This window comes from Bactrocera oleae, chromosome 2 (assembly GCF_042242935.1).
Source record: "Bactrocera oleae isolate idBacOlea1 chromosome 2, idBacOlea1, whole genome shotgun sequence".
NCBI lineage: Eukaryota > Metazoa > Arthropoda > Insecta > Diptera > Tephritidae > Bactrocera > Bactrocera oleae.
In genome coordinates, this window is record NC_091536.1 from 5688354 (window position 1) to 5703052 (window position 14699).

General features: G+C 29.1%; 1 protein-coding gene across 17 annotated transcripts in view; it reads left to right on the forward strand.

Annotated features, from left to right (window-relative positions):
• mtd (TLD domain-containing protein mustard) overlaps positions 1–14699 on the forward strand; it is a 224961-nt gene that overhangs the window by 160658 nt on the left and 49604 nt on the right. For 9 of the 17 annotated variants that reach the window (XM_070107509.1, XM_070107497.1, XM_070107530.1 and 6 more), the window contains 3 exons: positions 1158–1320; positions 2502–2700; positions 3317–3406. In XM_070107509.1, the coding sequence (XP_069963610.1) occupies positions 1158–1320; positions 2502–2700; positions 3317–3406 (452 nt within the window). The remainder of the gene's footprint in view (positions 1–1157; positions 1321–2501; positions 2701–3316; positions 3407–14699) is intronic. The other 8 variants (XM_070107535.1, XM_070107506.1, XM_036373324.2 and 5 more) reach the window with 1 other exon arrangement.

A 14699-nucleotide genomic window follows, 5' to 3' on the forward strand; every position in this document is an offset into this window, starting at 1 on the left:
TTTGTTGTTTGTGGCAAATTTTGAAAGCCGAAAGATAAAAGTGTCGCTCTAGTATACTTATCAGTCTTGTTATAAGGCTACCTCTCTTCTCTTGCTCAAAAAAATTTTATTTTTTGAAATTTTGCACAATTAAGTCAGTGCCTACAGTAAGGCTACAAAAAATATTTTTATTTGAAAAATGTAAGAAATTTTTTTTTGATATTTCTCAACAAAAATTAGATTTTGACATCTTAGACAACTTTTCTCGGGTATAAATCGCAGTTGGATTTATTGGTCTTAAATTTTTATATAATAATAGTTGTTTAAGATTTGTTTTTATCGATTTCTTTTTAATAGTTAATAGCTACATCACATTTAACTCACTATTTGTTACCGTATTTTGAATTTATTTTTTGATTCACTTTTGCCACAAAAACAACTACTCAAAAAAATACTCATACTCACTCACTTCATAATCGAAAAAATTTAATGCTATGTAGTTTGGGCGCCATATTTTCCACACTTGAATATCGTCGGTATGTGACACAGTTTGTATACTAAATTTTTTATGCATTTTAACAGTAAATTTATTAATTTATATTTCTACATATAAATATTAATCCTTGTATATACATATATATCAAAAACTATATTCCAAAGTGTACCCCACAAAACGAATGAAATATTAAAATTCAGTTAAAAATATGGCAAATTAAAGCAACAATAAAAAACAGTAAAAATAGCAATAATTTTAATTTTTTATTACTTTATATTTCAATTGAGAAAAAAGTGACCCGTGTTTGCGTTTCCTTTGTAAATAATTCATATATCAATCTAAATAAACGCCTGCAGCTTAAGTGTTATAAATACAATATATTTATTTTATGTGTGTCATAAAAGTTTATTTTTTAATTTTTAAAATTTTTTGTTTTGGCGATAACATAACAAGCATTAGAAAGACTCCTAGCTCTTATCTGTTGTAGCTTAAAATATTGTAGATATTAATTTCAATTTATATATACTAAAAAAATGTTTCTGTGTCTATATACCTATACATAAGCATATGTATATAAGTATATATATTAATATACATTTTACATATTGATATGCCTAAATGTTGCACTTGTAGCTTATAATTTTCTTTATCGCCATTTAAAAATAAATATTTTTCACTACAGAATTGATACCACGACCGGCACGTGCCTGCCCGGACCCACCATTGTACTTACGCCTGCGCATGGGCAAGCCCATTGGCAAGGCAATACCGCTACCGACTTCTGTTATGTCGTATGGCAAAAATAAATTGAGACCTGAATACTGGTTTAGTGTACCTAAAAATCGGTAAGTGTACGCATTTTTATTGTTATGGTTACCAGATTTTTGAAAATATTAAGGAAAATAATATTAATGAAAAACCTAAACAATATGCACGTCAAACTGTGGGAATTTAAAAAGTTTACAGGAAAAAATATTTTTGGAATAGAGTTGCCATGAGTTTGAAATTTTTATTCAAATAAATTTATGAGATTATTTAGTATAATTGCAATATTTTTATTGGATGAAAGAGGAAGTTAGTTTAAAATTGTATGCAATAAATTTGATAAAAATATACGAAATAAACCATATTTGTGACAAATAGAACTTTAGAAAGTTTACAGTGGAACTTATCAATATTACAAATTATTAAAATATGATTAGAAAATTGAAGAAAGTATTCAACTGCTAATATTTTTTTGGGATAGTTAAAATTAGTAAATGAATAAAATTAATAAAAAAATTAAATGTTTCAAATTGGGTATGCTTTTAAGATATTGAAAGAGCTTGCAATTGTATAGTTTTACCTAGAAGCGTTGACAACTGTTTAAAATAAATAAACAACATTCAATAAATTTTAAAACAATAATGAAAATTACAATATAATATACTCTAATGGTTGAAAACGTACACAATTAAAAATATTTTGGAGGAGAGTTGCCAGATGTTTATAATTAAATCAATCACATTCATAACAAAAAGAAATATTGTAAAATCAGTGTTAATTGTGAAGTTTAAAAAAAAACACAGTTGAAAATATATTTTTAGGAGAGTTGCCAGCTCTTTATAAATTTTAAATCAATCAAATTAATAACAAATATTAATTATAAAAGGGGTTTAAACTGTATAGATTAAAAAAAAGGATAACAAATATTTTCGAGCAGAGTTGCAAGCTGTTTTAGTAAATTTAAAAACATAAATCAAATTTTACGATATGGCTATTGAACTATACAGATAGGACACGGTTATCTTTTCTTAAAAAGGTTGCAAAATTAAAAAAAAAACCTTTTTAATGCCAAAAAAATTTATTTTAAAATTTCCTTACTATTTAACTCCATATTAAATGCTTACAAAACACAAAAAGAATTTGTATTTCCATCGCGTACATTTTAAAATTTCAAACACTTTTGAATTTTTTTTTTAAACTTTTAAATTGTTTTTTTTTTTAATTTTCAATGTTTGTTTTTAACATATCCGCCATTCCACAGCGTTGATGAATTGTATCGCTTCATAAACACCTGGGTGCAACACCTGTACGGTGAATTGAATGAAGAACAAATCAAAGCGCGTGGCTTCGAACTCATTCAAGATGATACCGAGTGGACGAAGAGCGGCACCAGCAAGAGCGGACGCAGTGGCAGCCAAGAAAACGAGGAGATAAGTGACTTGACACGCGAGTCGTGGGAGGTGAGTACACAAGTTTTGAATTGGCAAGAGCGATTTTTTTATGTGTGCCTCGGTTGCAGCGGTTTAACTTTTATCGTGATTAAGTTTTCTCACTTTTACTACAATTATATGCTACTACTTACTACTTTTATTCAGTGCTAACTACTGTAATTATCATCACTATTTAAAATATCAAATATTACGTTACATACTTACATATCTATGAATATATATATGATAAATATTTAATATTTATAAATTATAAGTTTTCTTAAAGTTGTAAGTCTCAAATCAAAATTTTCTCAACTATGCAACTCTATTAATTCTAATTTATAATTTTAGGTTTTGCCAAAATATACCAATAATTTACTCGATTCCTTTACGATTTAGCAATTAAACTAAATTTAAATTTAAAAATTTTTAGAAGGAAAATTTCCATTTATATTCTCGCATATAATTTTAAACGAAATTTTCTTCATTTGAATTTTTTTCTTTTCTGTTTTCTTATTCCGCTAAAACGTGAACAATTTTACTGCTCCATTACTACAAACCAAAAAAAATATATATATTATTAAAAAAATACAAATTAACAAATGTAAATTTGACGATTCCTTAAATTTACTAACGCATTAATCAGCTTATAAAGGCGCCCTTCGCCAAGACCTACAGCATTATAAAAACGGCAAAGCATGCCGCATCGCATGAGATGGATTTGTTGAGCGGCGAGGTTAGGAACGAAAATATTATTCATTATTACAAACCCGACACGCAGAAACAAAAAAAGAACCACAACTGCAGTAAAATCCACAAAGCACAACCATTTTGTTTAAGAATTTTATTAGCTCGCAAAGTGAATTTGTTTTACTTTTATATACATATATTACCGATTTTCGGTATATATATTTTTCTGTTGTAGTTGCTACATTGCACCAAGCGTTGTTGGTTAGAGTAAAATTTGATAAGAAAATATACAATATAACAAAAAATGTTTTAAATGTCTCAAGTGAAGTAATTTCAAAATATTAGTTTTCACATAATTATTTTATTGGCGATTGCGATTTTATATATAAAAATAAATTTTAATAATTAATGTTTGCAAAAAAAAATTGATTATAAATATTTATTCATTTATTTTTTTTCTATACATTTTATATAACTAATTTTCATTAAATCAAAATATTTTGTAAATTTTAGAAAATGTTTTTTAAAAGAAATAAAATAAATAATTTGAGAGTAAGCTAGAAATACTTTGTATAAAATTGTACATTGTACATTACCATTTTTAAAGTTTTTACGCAATTAAAAAAATATGTTGTATATAGGTACATTTTATTTTACTTTTTTTGCTAATAATTTTTTAATTATTTTCTGATTATTTCCTTTTTTTTAATTATTTTATAATATTGTTTTTTCTATTTAATATTTTTTTAAATTATTTTTTTCATTTTATTAAGAAATATTGTTTTTTATAATTTTTTTTTTTGTAATAGTTTTTTACTTTATATTTTGTAGTAATTCTTTATTTTTTTGAGCTTTTAATTTATATTTAGAAAGAACGTTTTTTATTTTCTAATTCAGTGAATTGTAGCCTAAAATATAGCAGTTTCATTCCTTTAAAATTTTTCTCCCCTTAAATGCACTCTACCCAGCAACGCTTAAGAAACCGTAATGTATACTATATTCACCACTTTAGTTTCAAATACTGGCGAGTTGAATACCTTTAAAGAAACACTTTGTAAAAAAGACAAATAATTAATTGTATGTTAGTACAGCAGCACCCTTTGCCTCTAATCTGCCGACACTTATTAGTTATGCATTTATATACATAAATATACAAATAGTATATAATTCGTATGTATTTTATCCACTGGTAGGAAGTTCTGCAAAAAATTATATGCAAATGCACAATAAAATTTTTTATTTTATTTAAATATTTTTTTTTTTTTGTTATTACAAACACGTTTTAATTATTTAGTGGCGCATACTCATTAAAAACAAATTTATTATATAATAACTTAATTAAATAAAATATTTTTAGGTTCAATAATTATATTATAGCAATAATGAATGGCATTATTTTACTCTAATTAGTTAATTATTATAAATAATTAAAAATTAAATAATCGCAGATCATCGGTGATTTGCTACATCAGCTATAATAATACCAAATTAGTCGTATGCTTACCACCATTGACTTTTTGTTATCGTAAATCGATATTTTTGTGATCGAAAACAGATTTTATTTATTACCGAAAATCGATAATTTTTGTGATCGAAAACAGATTTTATTTATTATCGAAAATCGATAATTTTTGTGATCGAAAACAGATTTTATTTATTATTGAAAATCGATATATTTTGTTATCTACTTTTTTGTTCTATGTACTATTATAAATCAATGACAATTAAGGTGCCTATATATCCATATTAATCATTATTATCACCACCATAAGTGTCCTTTGTATGACTGTGTTAATATTCAATGAGTAAAGGGCAAACTTTAGCAAATTACAACAATTGTTTATATGCCCATATATATTCCAGTCGCTGCTTCTAAACACTATTTTCATAGACTCCATTTACATTAACAACAACTTTTGTTTTAGTACTGGGCTATTAATTTATTAACCTACAATTCTAGGAAATATTTTTGCCAAATAACCTCAGTTTTTAACCTAGCTGACCTCTTTAACAAAATATGGGAATAAACAAAAGGCTGCTGAAATAAATACTCAACAATATCAATACAAACTAATATATACTATAATATATTGAGAATTTCTTGTATATTAATGTTTTGTATATCATTTCTAAAAACACTGAATAACAAATAATATTAGATATATCTGAATAAAGCAAAGTCCGGAGGCCATAAGTGAAAAAATCGATAAGTAATCATCATATTGATAATTAATCGTTATTTCAATAATTTCACATATAAATATAAAGTATAATATTTTCATAATAAATACACATGATATTACGATTAGAGTCCGAAAATTTTCTAAACAATGCTTTAAGAAAAACTTATATGAACGGTAACTTTGCTTTAAATCAATACTAACTTCGAAAAAGTAAGAAAAGCAAATTTTTGATAATGTACAGTTATGTCAGTAGTACAGTTGCATTTAGTTTACACTTAAGCTTTGATAAGCATTTATTATCCATTTTGGAACACTCTGTTACTACTCACATTTTTTTTAGCATAAATTTAATGATTACTTTGCTGTTCATACTTGTTTCATCGTAAAAAACGACATTAAACATTTGAAGCAAACCACAATTATGCCTCGCCTCGATTGCTCCGCAGCGCAATTGAAAGCGGTTACAAATTATCTTGTCACATTTGAGCATCGTTAACAACAACAATAGTGCAATTTGTAAATGGTACTCTGACATGAAATGCTCGTGCAAGTGCATGCTGGTATCGCTCTGTTCGCGTGTGTGTGTGCCGGTGTTGCCTCTTTATCGATTGTGTTATCAAAATCAATTGCTTCAATTAAAATAATTTGTAGTTTTTTTAATACAAACTATACATGATAATAGTGAAGCTTGCATAATACACAGAAAGTTTCGCGTCTTCTCGTTTACTTCCTACCGGCTAAGCTCGGTTTTTTTCTTAGGCTGCACATTTGCATAAAAAAGGACTCGAGTGAATCTTTTTAGCATTCAATTGTGTATAAAAGCTGTAGTCGTTGTTGTGACTAGTTTATACTTGTTTGCAACACAATTTAAGAGCAGTTTTGACCTGATTTTTGTAGGTGGTTGACAGCGAAAAACTGTTCGGGCAGCGTTGTGAAAGCAAAAACAAGATTTTTTTATATTAATTTATTACCGTTAACGATATAAAGCAGACATCTCAATTAGAGTTAATAAAAAACGGTTGTTTTTTAATTATGAATATCCAATAATTAAGCAGTATGATCGGTTAGTTATGGGCTTATAGAAAGGTTGCATGAGAGGGTTGTTTGAAAATTTTTGTAAAAGAGGCAGCTACAATTAGCAAAAATTAATTTTATAAATTATAAAAAATTACACAAGTTGCACTTAATTCAAGCGGCCTTGAAATCACTCAAGTCTCTTATGGTCCCATCAAAGATAGTGAAAGAACGTCTTGATCTTTTAGAGGATCTAACATCCTACTTTACGATAAACCTGCAATGGGTTCCAGGGCATAGTGATATTCCTGGTAACTGCGAAGCAGATGAACTAGCCAGAACAGGTACCACTCTACAATTAACCCCTGAAAAAGAGGGTATTTTTATGCCTCTGGCAACATGCAAGCACCTAATAAGCGAACATGCTATAAATCTAGCTGAGTCTCTCTCAATAACCTGCTCAACCAGCAGGCTAACATGGCAGGAATGGAGCGTGAGTCGCACAAAGACTATTAAAATTCAAAAGAATGACATTAAAACTCTGATAGGAGGCGACTGTAAAACATCTTCTACGCGAATGTAAAGCTCTATACAGGAAAAGAATCACAACTATCGGTCGTGGGTTTCTTGACGACGTATCAGAAATTGCTACTATAAAATTATTTGTACTGATGAGCTGCATCAGGAGCATAGGTTGGTTCAGAGAGGAGCCGATACAGTGAGGGAACATTAGTTTCGGTGGTATCACAATTGGCCTCTTATAGGCCTAAGTGCGTCGTTAGACAGCCACTCTACCTACCTACCTACACTTAATTTAGACATAAATTGTACATTGGTTAAGGGATGCCTAACCTTGTTATCAATGGCATCGAGTCACTTTGTGATAACACTAATATAGGGCCAGACCAAAGCCATTTTTTGTGAACACCTTGTTCGTTTTTAGATATTATTTTGAAAAACTTTTGTTATTGTAAAATTTTCAATATCTACTGTTTTTCGCTTCTCCATATAAGAATTATAAAATGTTTCAAAATAAATCGAGCAAGTGTTATTTCACAGTGCAATCAAAATCGAAATGGATTTTAATTCATGCTAACGTAAGCAAAATACAACGAGCAAATCATTAGGAGCACTAAAAAAAATATTCTGCTTATTCTTTAAATCTTCAAATCATGCTTATTAAAAACGTAAAGGAGTACATTGTACTGCAAGTATATTAAGTGAATGTTTATTTATTTCAAAAAATGTTGTATAAAAAAATGAAAAAAATATACTTACTTACATATGTCAATAAAAAATCAAAATGAATTAATTAGGGCATAAGAATGCAGTTACAAACGCATAATGTTCATGCTAAAATACAGCAAACACACCCATACATACATGTATGCATAAAATAGCACCAATGAACTAATAAACAGCAAAAAAAAAATATAAAAAATTAAATTTTTTTTATATAAATAATGAAGTAGTTGTTAATTTATGTATGTATATTTCCGCATTGGAGAGACGCCTTTAAGCAATGCATTGTTTGCAGCTAATGCAAACACGCTTTCCATAAGCATTAAATTTACTCTGCCCAGCCATTAAGTCGCAAAGTATTATTTATTTTTACGCAAGTAATTGTAATTTTCACAATTTTAATGAATATTCCCAGCGTTATTTGTAATACATGTTAACAAGTCATTGCAACAGATGTTACATGCTCTTGCACACCTAACTGACAGTAACAGCACTTATTAAATATGCATATATGGAAATTTATAAATTAAATATAGGCTAGTCACTTCATATGTTTTTCTCACGACTATGCACGCTTATTTAGTTGCCTGTTAAGCGGTTTTAAGTAAATATATTAATAATAAATTTTATATTTATTTACATATACGAGTATATGTATGTATGTGTGAAGCTGAGCACTTTAACAGGACGCGCTTCTTTAACAATTTGTGTTAATATAATTTGTTAGAGTTTATTTTCGCCTAGAATATAGTAGAATGTAAGATATTTAAGGTGTATACATCTTTTCGGTTTCTGCAATCGCCTGCAGATTTTCCATATAATTTTTTTGTTTTGAATTTCGAACCCAGCTGCTGCTACCCACTTGTTTTCGATCTAACCTACAAATTTTCTATTTGAGTAATGGAATGCTGTAGGGCTAAAGGTCTAATTTAAATATGATGACGATTGGTTTAATAAATAGCCTCGTTAGTTAAACCAGGCTTTAGTAAATTGTATAGATGAATGCTCACAGTTGATCTGATAAATGTAATTATATTCAAATTGAATGCAAATAATATAATTACATTTGGATTTAATATTGTCCACATATGGCCCATTAGGCACATTAGACCTTAGGTGATTTATTACATTAAATAATTAAAATTTTAAGTTAATCACGTTTTAATTGATAACATTTTACTAATTCATAAGCTCATTACTTTTCTAAGCAACTACCAAGTTTTGTCTACAAATTAGTTTTCGACAATATGATGAGGTTCCATGTTATTTATTTATTTTTTTTGATATAAAAAGGAAAAATATTAAAAATTCTTGGTGACCTAACCTCTACACTAGTTTGGTTATGTATTGATGCTGATCCATACTTACTTAGTCCTTTTTAAATAAGTCGCGATGAGTCTGAATCTGTCGAGAATTATGCTCTAGTCTATTTAAGCGTCTCAATAAAGGGATTTCTTCTATCACAAATTTGAATACTTTTCCGTGACCGTCTTTGAAAAACAACCCGCCCTTTAAAATCACCAACAATATTTTATACGAAGATACAGTTTTAAAAGTTTCACAAAACATATAAAGCTAATGTTTAGACCCCATATTTTCGAGTCATCGCCATCAAAAATGTCTTATCACTTAATATAGTCTTATAACACCCTCAGGGGTAAAGCTAAAATAGAGCTTGAAATTCATATATCCGTATTCTATCGATATAGCAGAAATTTGGTTATCTTTCGCTTCATTATACTTTATATATATATACATATATTTTCTATGTATAATAAACTGATATTTGAGCCAGTGACCTAAGGCATCACTAAAAAAAAGTGACCTTAAAACGAGCTGAGAGAAATGGAATGTATATTAGCAGTTACAATTACTCACTTTCGACTCTCTTTTGTTAAGTGGACCATTCAACATATACCTACCGCTCGTATTTTATAATTCTTAAAGCCATATCCGGCCAAAAAAGGACTTTTCTAGTAACGATTTTCCTTGAGCAAGCTTACTCAAAGCTTAGAGCGGATTTTTGTTATGATAAAGGTTCTAATTAATTAGCCGTCAGCTTTAGATAGATAACTAGAATTTCTAAAAAGAATTCGCCATTTATATATGGATATATACTTATATCATCTCTATCAAATCCACGTACATATATGTATATGCTTTGGGATCATCACTTAGACATTATTAATGAAAAAAGACAGATGTGCACCTAACATATTTAGTTGGCAATTTGTACTCTGTTTTGTAATTTTGGTCTCACCTCATGGAGAAATATTGCTAATTGGCTTCATTAAGGCCTGTCTGAAATGCCTTTTTACTCAAAACAATTTATTCTTGAAAAGTATTTTCAACTCAACGGAGGTGATATTTCTAAAGGTGTAATGATTATAAGAGCGAACTAATTTTTTTTCTTTAACTTATTAATTAATACTATCAAAACATAATGAACGCATTTTAGCATTAATCAACAAAATACAAAACAAAACAAAACTTGGAATGCGTGGATTTTTCAGTAACAAAATCATATCAGAAGTCTTCTCCACAACTTTTTCACCTGTTCTTTAGGCTTATCGAAATTATTTACTGCGCAGTTTTGCATTCAGATATCTATTTGATTGTTTGTATGCCAAATCTTCTTCTTTGTCTGCGTGCTGTGAAGCATGTTTCCTGATCTCGGCACATATGGCACAATCGAAAGTTATTACGTGAGCTCCCTTATATATACATTCCGAAAATAATTAGCCAACAAATCGCAAATCACTTAAATGCACACCCATAATTATCTATTTATGTGGAGGTGCGAGCTATGCTTTCGTTTGCAATGAATGAATGAAAGCACAAAAAAAAGAAGAAATATCGCGAAAGGTGGGTGAGAGCGGAAGAAGCTAGCATTGCCGGCAATAACAGGATAAAGATTTTAATTTATAATTCGGCTGCTGTGCATCGAAGCGTTGAGTGATTGGCTTCGGCACATTCATTGCCTTGTTTCTCGCTTTTTTGCACAAAATAAACTAAACTTTAATGGGATTTGTTTACAAAAAGCGATTAATTAAAGCTCATTCATTAAATGCAATGGGATCAACCCGTAAAAATACGTAAAAAGTAATTGGAAATACTTTTTTACTTTCTTTTATTTGTAAACAAATTGAAAATGTGTTTGAAAGCACAAGAAAATACTGAAATTTTTACTTAATTTATTTTTTGTTCAACAAGTGCGGTTTAAGCCACTTAATTATTTTTTACAATACATTGTTGTAAATCTATGTACTTACTCATATAAACTTATATGACTTTATTATGTGCGGATTTTATGTTCAATGATTTTGTTGGACGTTCTAGGTTATCAACAAAAAGTTCAGCGCTCGTGTTGATCGCACGCTGATTGACATGTGATCTTCAAATAACAATATACTTGTACAGTTATGGTGAAAATTGTTCATAGCATTTAGGTATATCATCTTTTTTTCTTGTGGAAATATTTGTGTTCAATACGAAAAGCTTTCACACCAATTCTAAGCAGCATCTTAATATGAAAGTTATAGCTGAGTATATTTACGGTCTCTCTAGCAAGAACTCAAGTCATTGCTATTTATTTTTTGTAATATAACTAGTCAATAACTGAAAGCTTTTTTGAACGGTCAAAAACGTTATAAACGCTCGAAGCTTTAACAGTAAATCGTCCTTCTTGAAACTACAAGCTAACACTTTTAGTCGTAATAACATATTTACAAATCAGTTTTACTTGTCGTTTCGTTAGAAAATATTCAAAACCTCAGCAATTATTTTTTTTTTTGAAATATCACCCTGATTCGCTCATTATAGTAAAAGTGAAAGGGGCTTAGAGCATTCAAAGCTTTCACTATATGCTTCTAAATATATGCTTTGGTGATGTTTTAGCGAGTGTTTTAATTTTAAGTTTAACTTTTTCTTGAAACCAAAAGCTTTGTCAGAGCTTTCACAATAAATTCTAACTACATCTCTATTATATATTTATAAGGTTTTTCGTAGCAATTTGCAACACTATCTTAATAAAAAGATTATAAAAACATCAAATAACTAAATTAATGAAACTATTAATCAATTTTGACTGCAAAAAAACATTTAACTGCATGGAAGGTTACTGTGAAATAACAATAACAAACTAGTTATCAACAAAAGGTCAACGCTTGAGTTTATCACACGTGCAGGGACATGTGCTCATTACACATACATCACTTTATCATCGGAAAATATTCCTACTGTTCGGTACAAATTTTTCGCTGTTCACATTCGTTTTTTAAGTTTGTTTTATAAATTATTATTATTTATTAAAAATAAATACTTTTCTTATCATCAAATCGGACAAATAAGAAAAAGCAGCTGTTTTGCGCAAGTTAATGGCCGTCTGTATGCATATAAGCGAACTAGTCCCTCAGTTTTTGAGATATCGATCTGAAGTTTTGCAAACATTCTTTTCTACCCAAAAGGCTGGTAATTTGTTAAAACCGCCGATATCCGACCACTATACGATATAGCTGTCATAAAAACTGCCCGCTCTAAATCACGTTCTTGTACGGAAAACTGTTTACTTGACAAGATATCTTCACGAAATTTGACATAGATTTTTGTCCAAGACAATGCTACAATCGCCGAACAAATTGTTCAGATCAGAGCACTATAGCATTTAGCTGTCATACAAAGTGAGCTATCAAAAGTACAGCTTTGCTGCCGAAAGCTTTTCTAGCTCTTCTTTTGCTCTAAAAATCTTCAATGTGATCAAACAACTTGGAAATAAATGTTAATTTTTTTTTCAAATTTTGCGCAAGTTTTTTTAATCCATTTTATTTTTAATTATTTTTGCATTGTTTTAATATGCAAACAATGCATAGAATTGAGATATATTTATTTATTTCTTTGTCTAAACTACCGGTCACTAGTAGTCGGTATTCATATTTGCATTACGCAATCGTACGTCTGCCCACACTTCACGAATATTCTATGCTTTGTAATTTCCTTTTAATTGAATACAGAAAACACATAAAAAAAGAATCAATTTAAATGCAAAAGCACACTTCTATTGAAAAAGTATCTTTGCATATGATGATGCCACATCGTCATACGAATAAAAATAGAATTTCATATTTACTATATACTTGTACACAATATATTTTAAACAGTGGTACGAATAAGTATTGGTGCTCTGACATTTTTCTTGAAAAAACATGGAATCGTCTTATATTTCAACCAATGATATCTATCCCGAACAATCTCAATCATTTTGAAATTTAAATAACACTTTAAATTCCTAAAGATTTGGAGAATCTCGAGCAGTTTTCTTAAACCCGAAATTTCGGGTTTAAACTAAGTAAAATTATTCTGACAAATCTCAAATAATTTGGAGAATCCCGAGTAGTTTTCTGAAACCCGAAATTTCGGGATCAAAAAAAAAAAATATTCTGACCAAGACAAGTTTTTAAGATTCAAGCTTTTTTAAGCTTTTTCGGAGAATATTGTCAGTTAAATGGAAAATTACATATACCTTTATTACCATTATTTAAGCCCGAAATCAATTAATTTTTATTATATTTCTTAATTTAACTAAAGGTTAATACTTATACAATGAAATTAAAATCGCAGAACAAACAAAAAAGTATGATAATCCTTCGGGATCCCGAAAATTCCATACCTTAAATTTGTGACTGGATATGACTGGATTCCGGTAATAAATGTTGATTTCACTGCGTCAGCCACCGGATACTGAAAATAATATATAGTGTTTGATTACTTTTATGTAGCACTGTTTCGTCTCCATTGCAATTACTAAAGTACTTACACGCAGTTCTATACACAATATCTATCCCTGTTAGCGCACCTGCTCGATTTGATTAATTTCATAAATTACTTCATTACTTATCTCTCTTAAAATTCTTTAATTTTTTTTAACATCAAATGCATTTTTTTTTTGGTTTTGCCTCTTTTTATTTACTCTTTTAAATTGTGCATATAAATGATGAAACCTGTTCTGGGGAGCACCCAATTTCGAAAGTACACATAAGCGCAGCAGATTTAGGCAGCTGCCAAATTGAAAATCTATTTTGGAATTTTTAGGAAAATTGCAAACAAGTTTCTTCGTAGCGCGACTTAACGAGCTGAGCGGCGCCTTTTTCTCATACGCCAATATACATCTACTTAGTAAACAAATAGATGTTTTAGCTATACATACTTGGTCGCAGTGAACTGATATTCGGCAAATCAAGTCTTTTTGTCTAAGTCAAAATGAATGGCAATTTAACGCCTCTATTCAAAGCACGAGCGTAGTAACAAAGATGTTTATTTAACTTTCGTATTTTCCGTTTCGCACTTTGCTCTGTGTATTCGGCAATTCACCAAGCCCCCAAAAATAACTATTATAATGCTTTTTGATAGCTTGCTCTACATGCTTTTGGCATTCTAAGTCTCTTTTATGCAATCTAAAATTCTTTGTTGCTCGGCTTATTTATGTTCCTTTATTTTTATTTTTATTACCTGCAAGGTATTTTTTCTTAAACCCGTTTGAAATGTTGAGTACATAATTATGATGTAGAATTCTATACTTCAATAATAACAAAAAGACATTTGAAATAAAAATTATAAGAGACCACGGTATGAATAATGAAAAACGTATGAATAATTTATTGAAATCCAAAATTAAGTAAGTTAAGGTCCTCTAAAATAAATATTTCAGTCAATTCATTAGCTATTCTGTAACCGTGAGCCATACTTTTCGGTATTCCAAATTATTTTGAAATTATTCGGTAGTTAGTAAGCAGTCTATCGCCTCTAATTAAAAAAAATAATAATAATTAATGCTGCCAAATTGAATACGACTAATTTTCCAAAAACTGCCTAATTTTTACCGAATATCGGTACAAAATTTGCGTC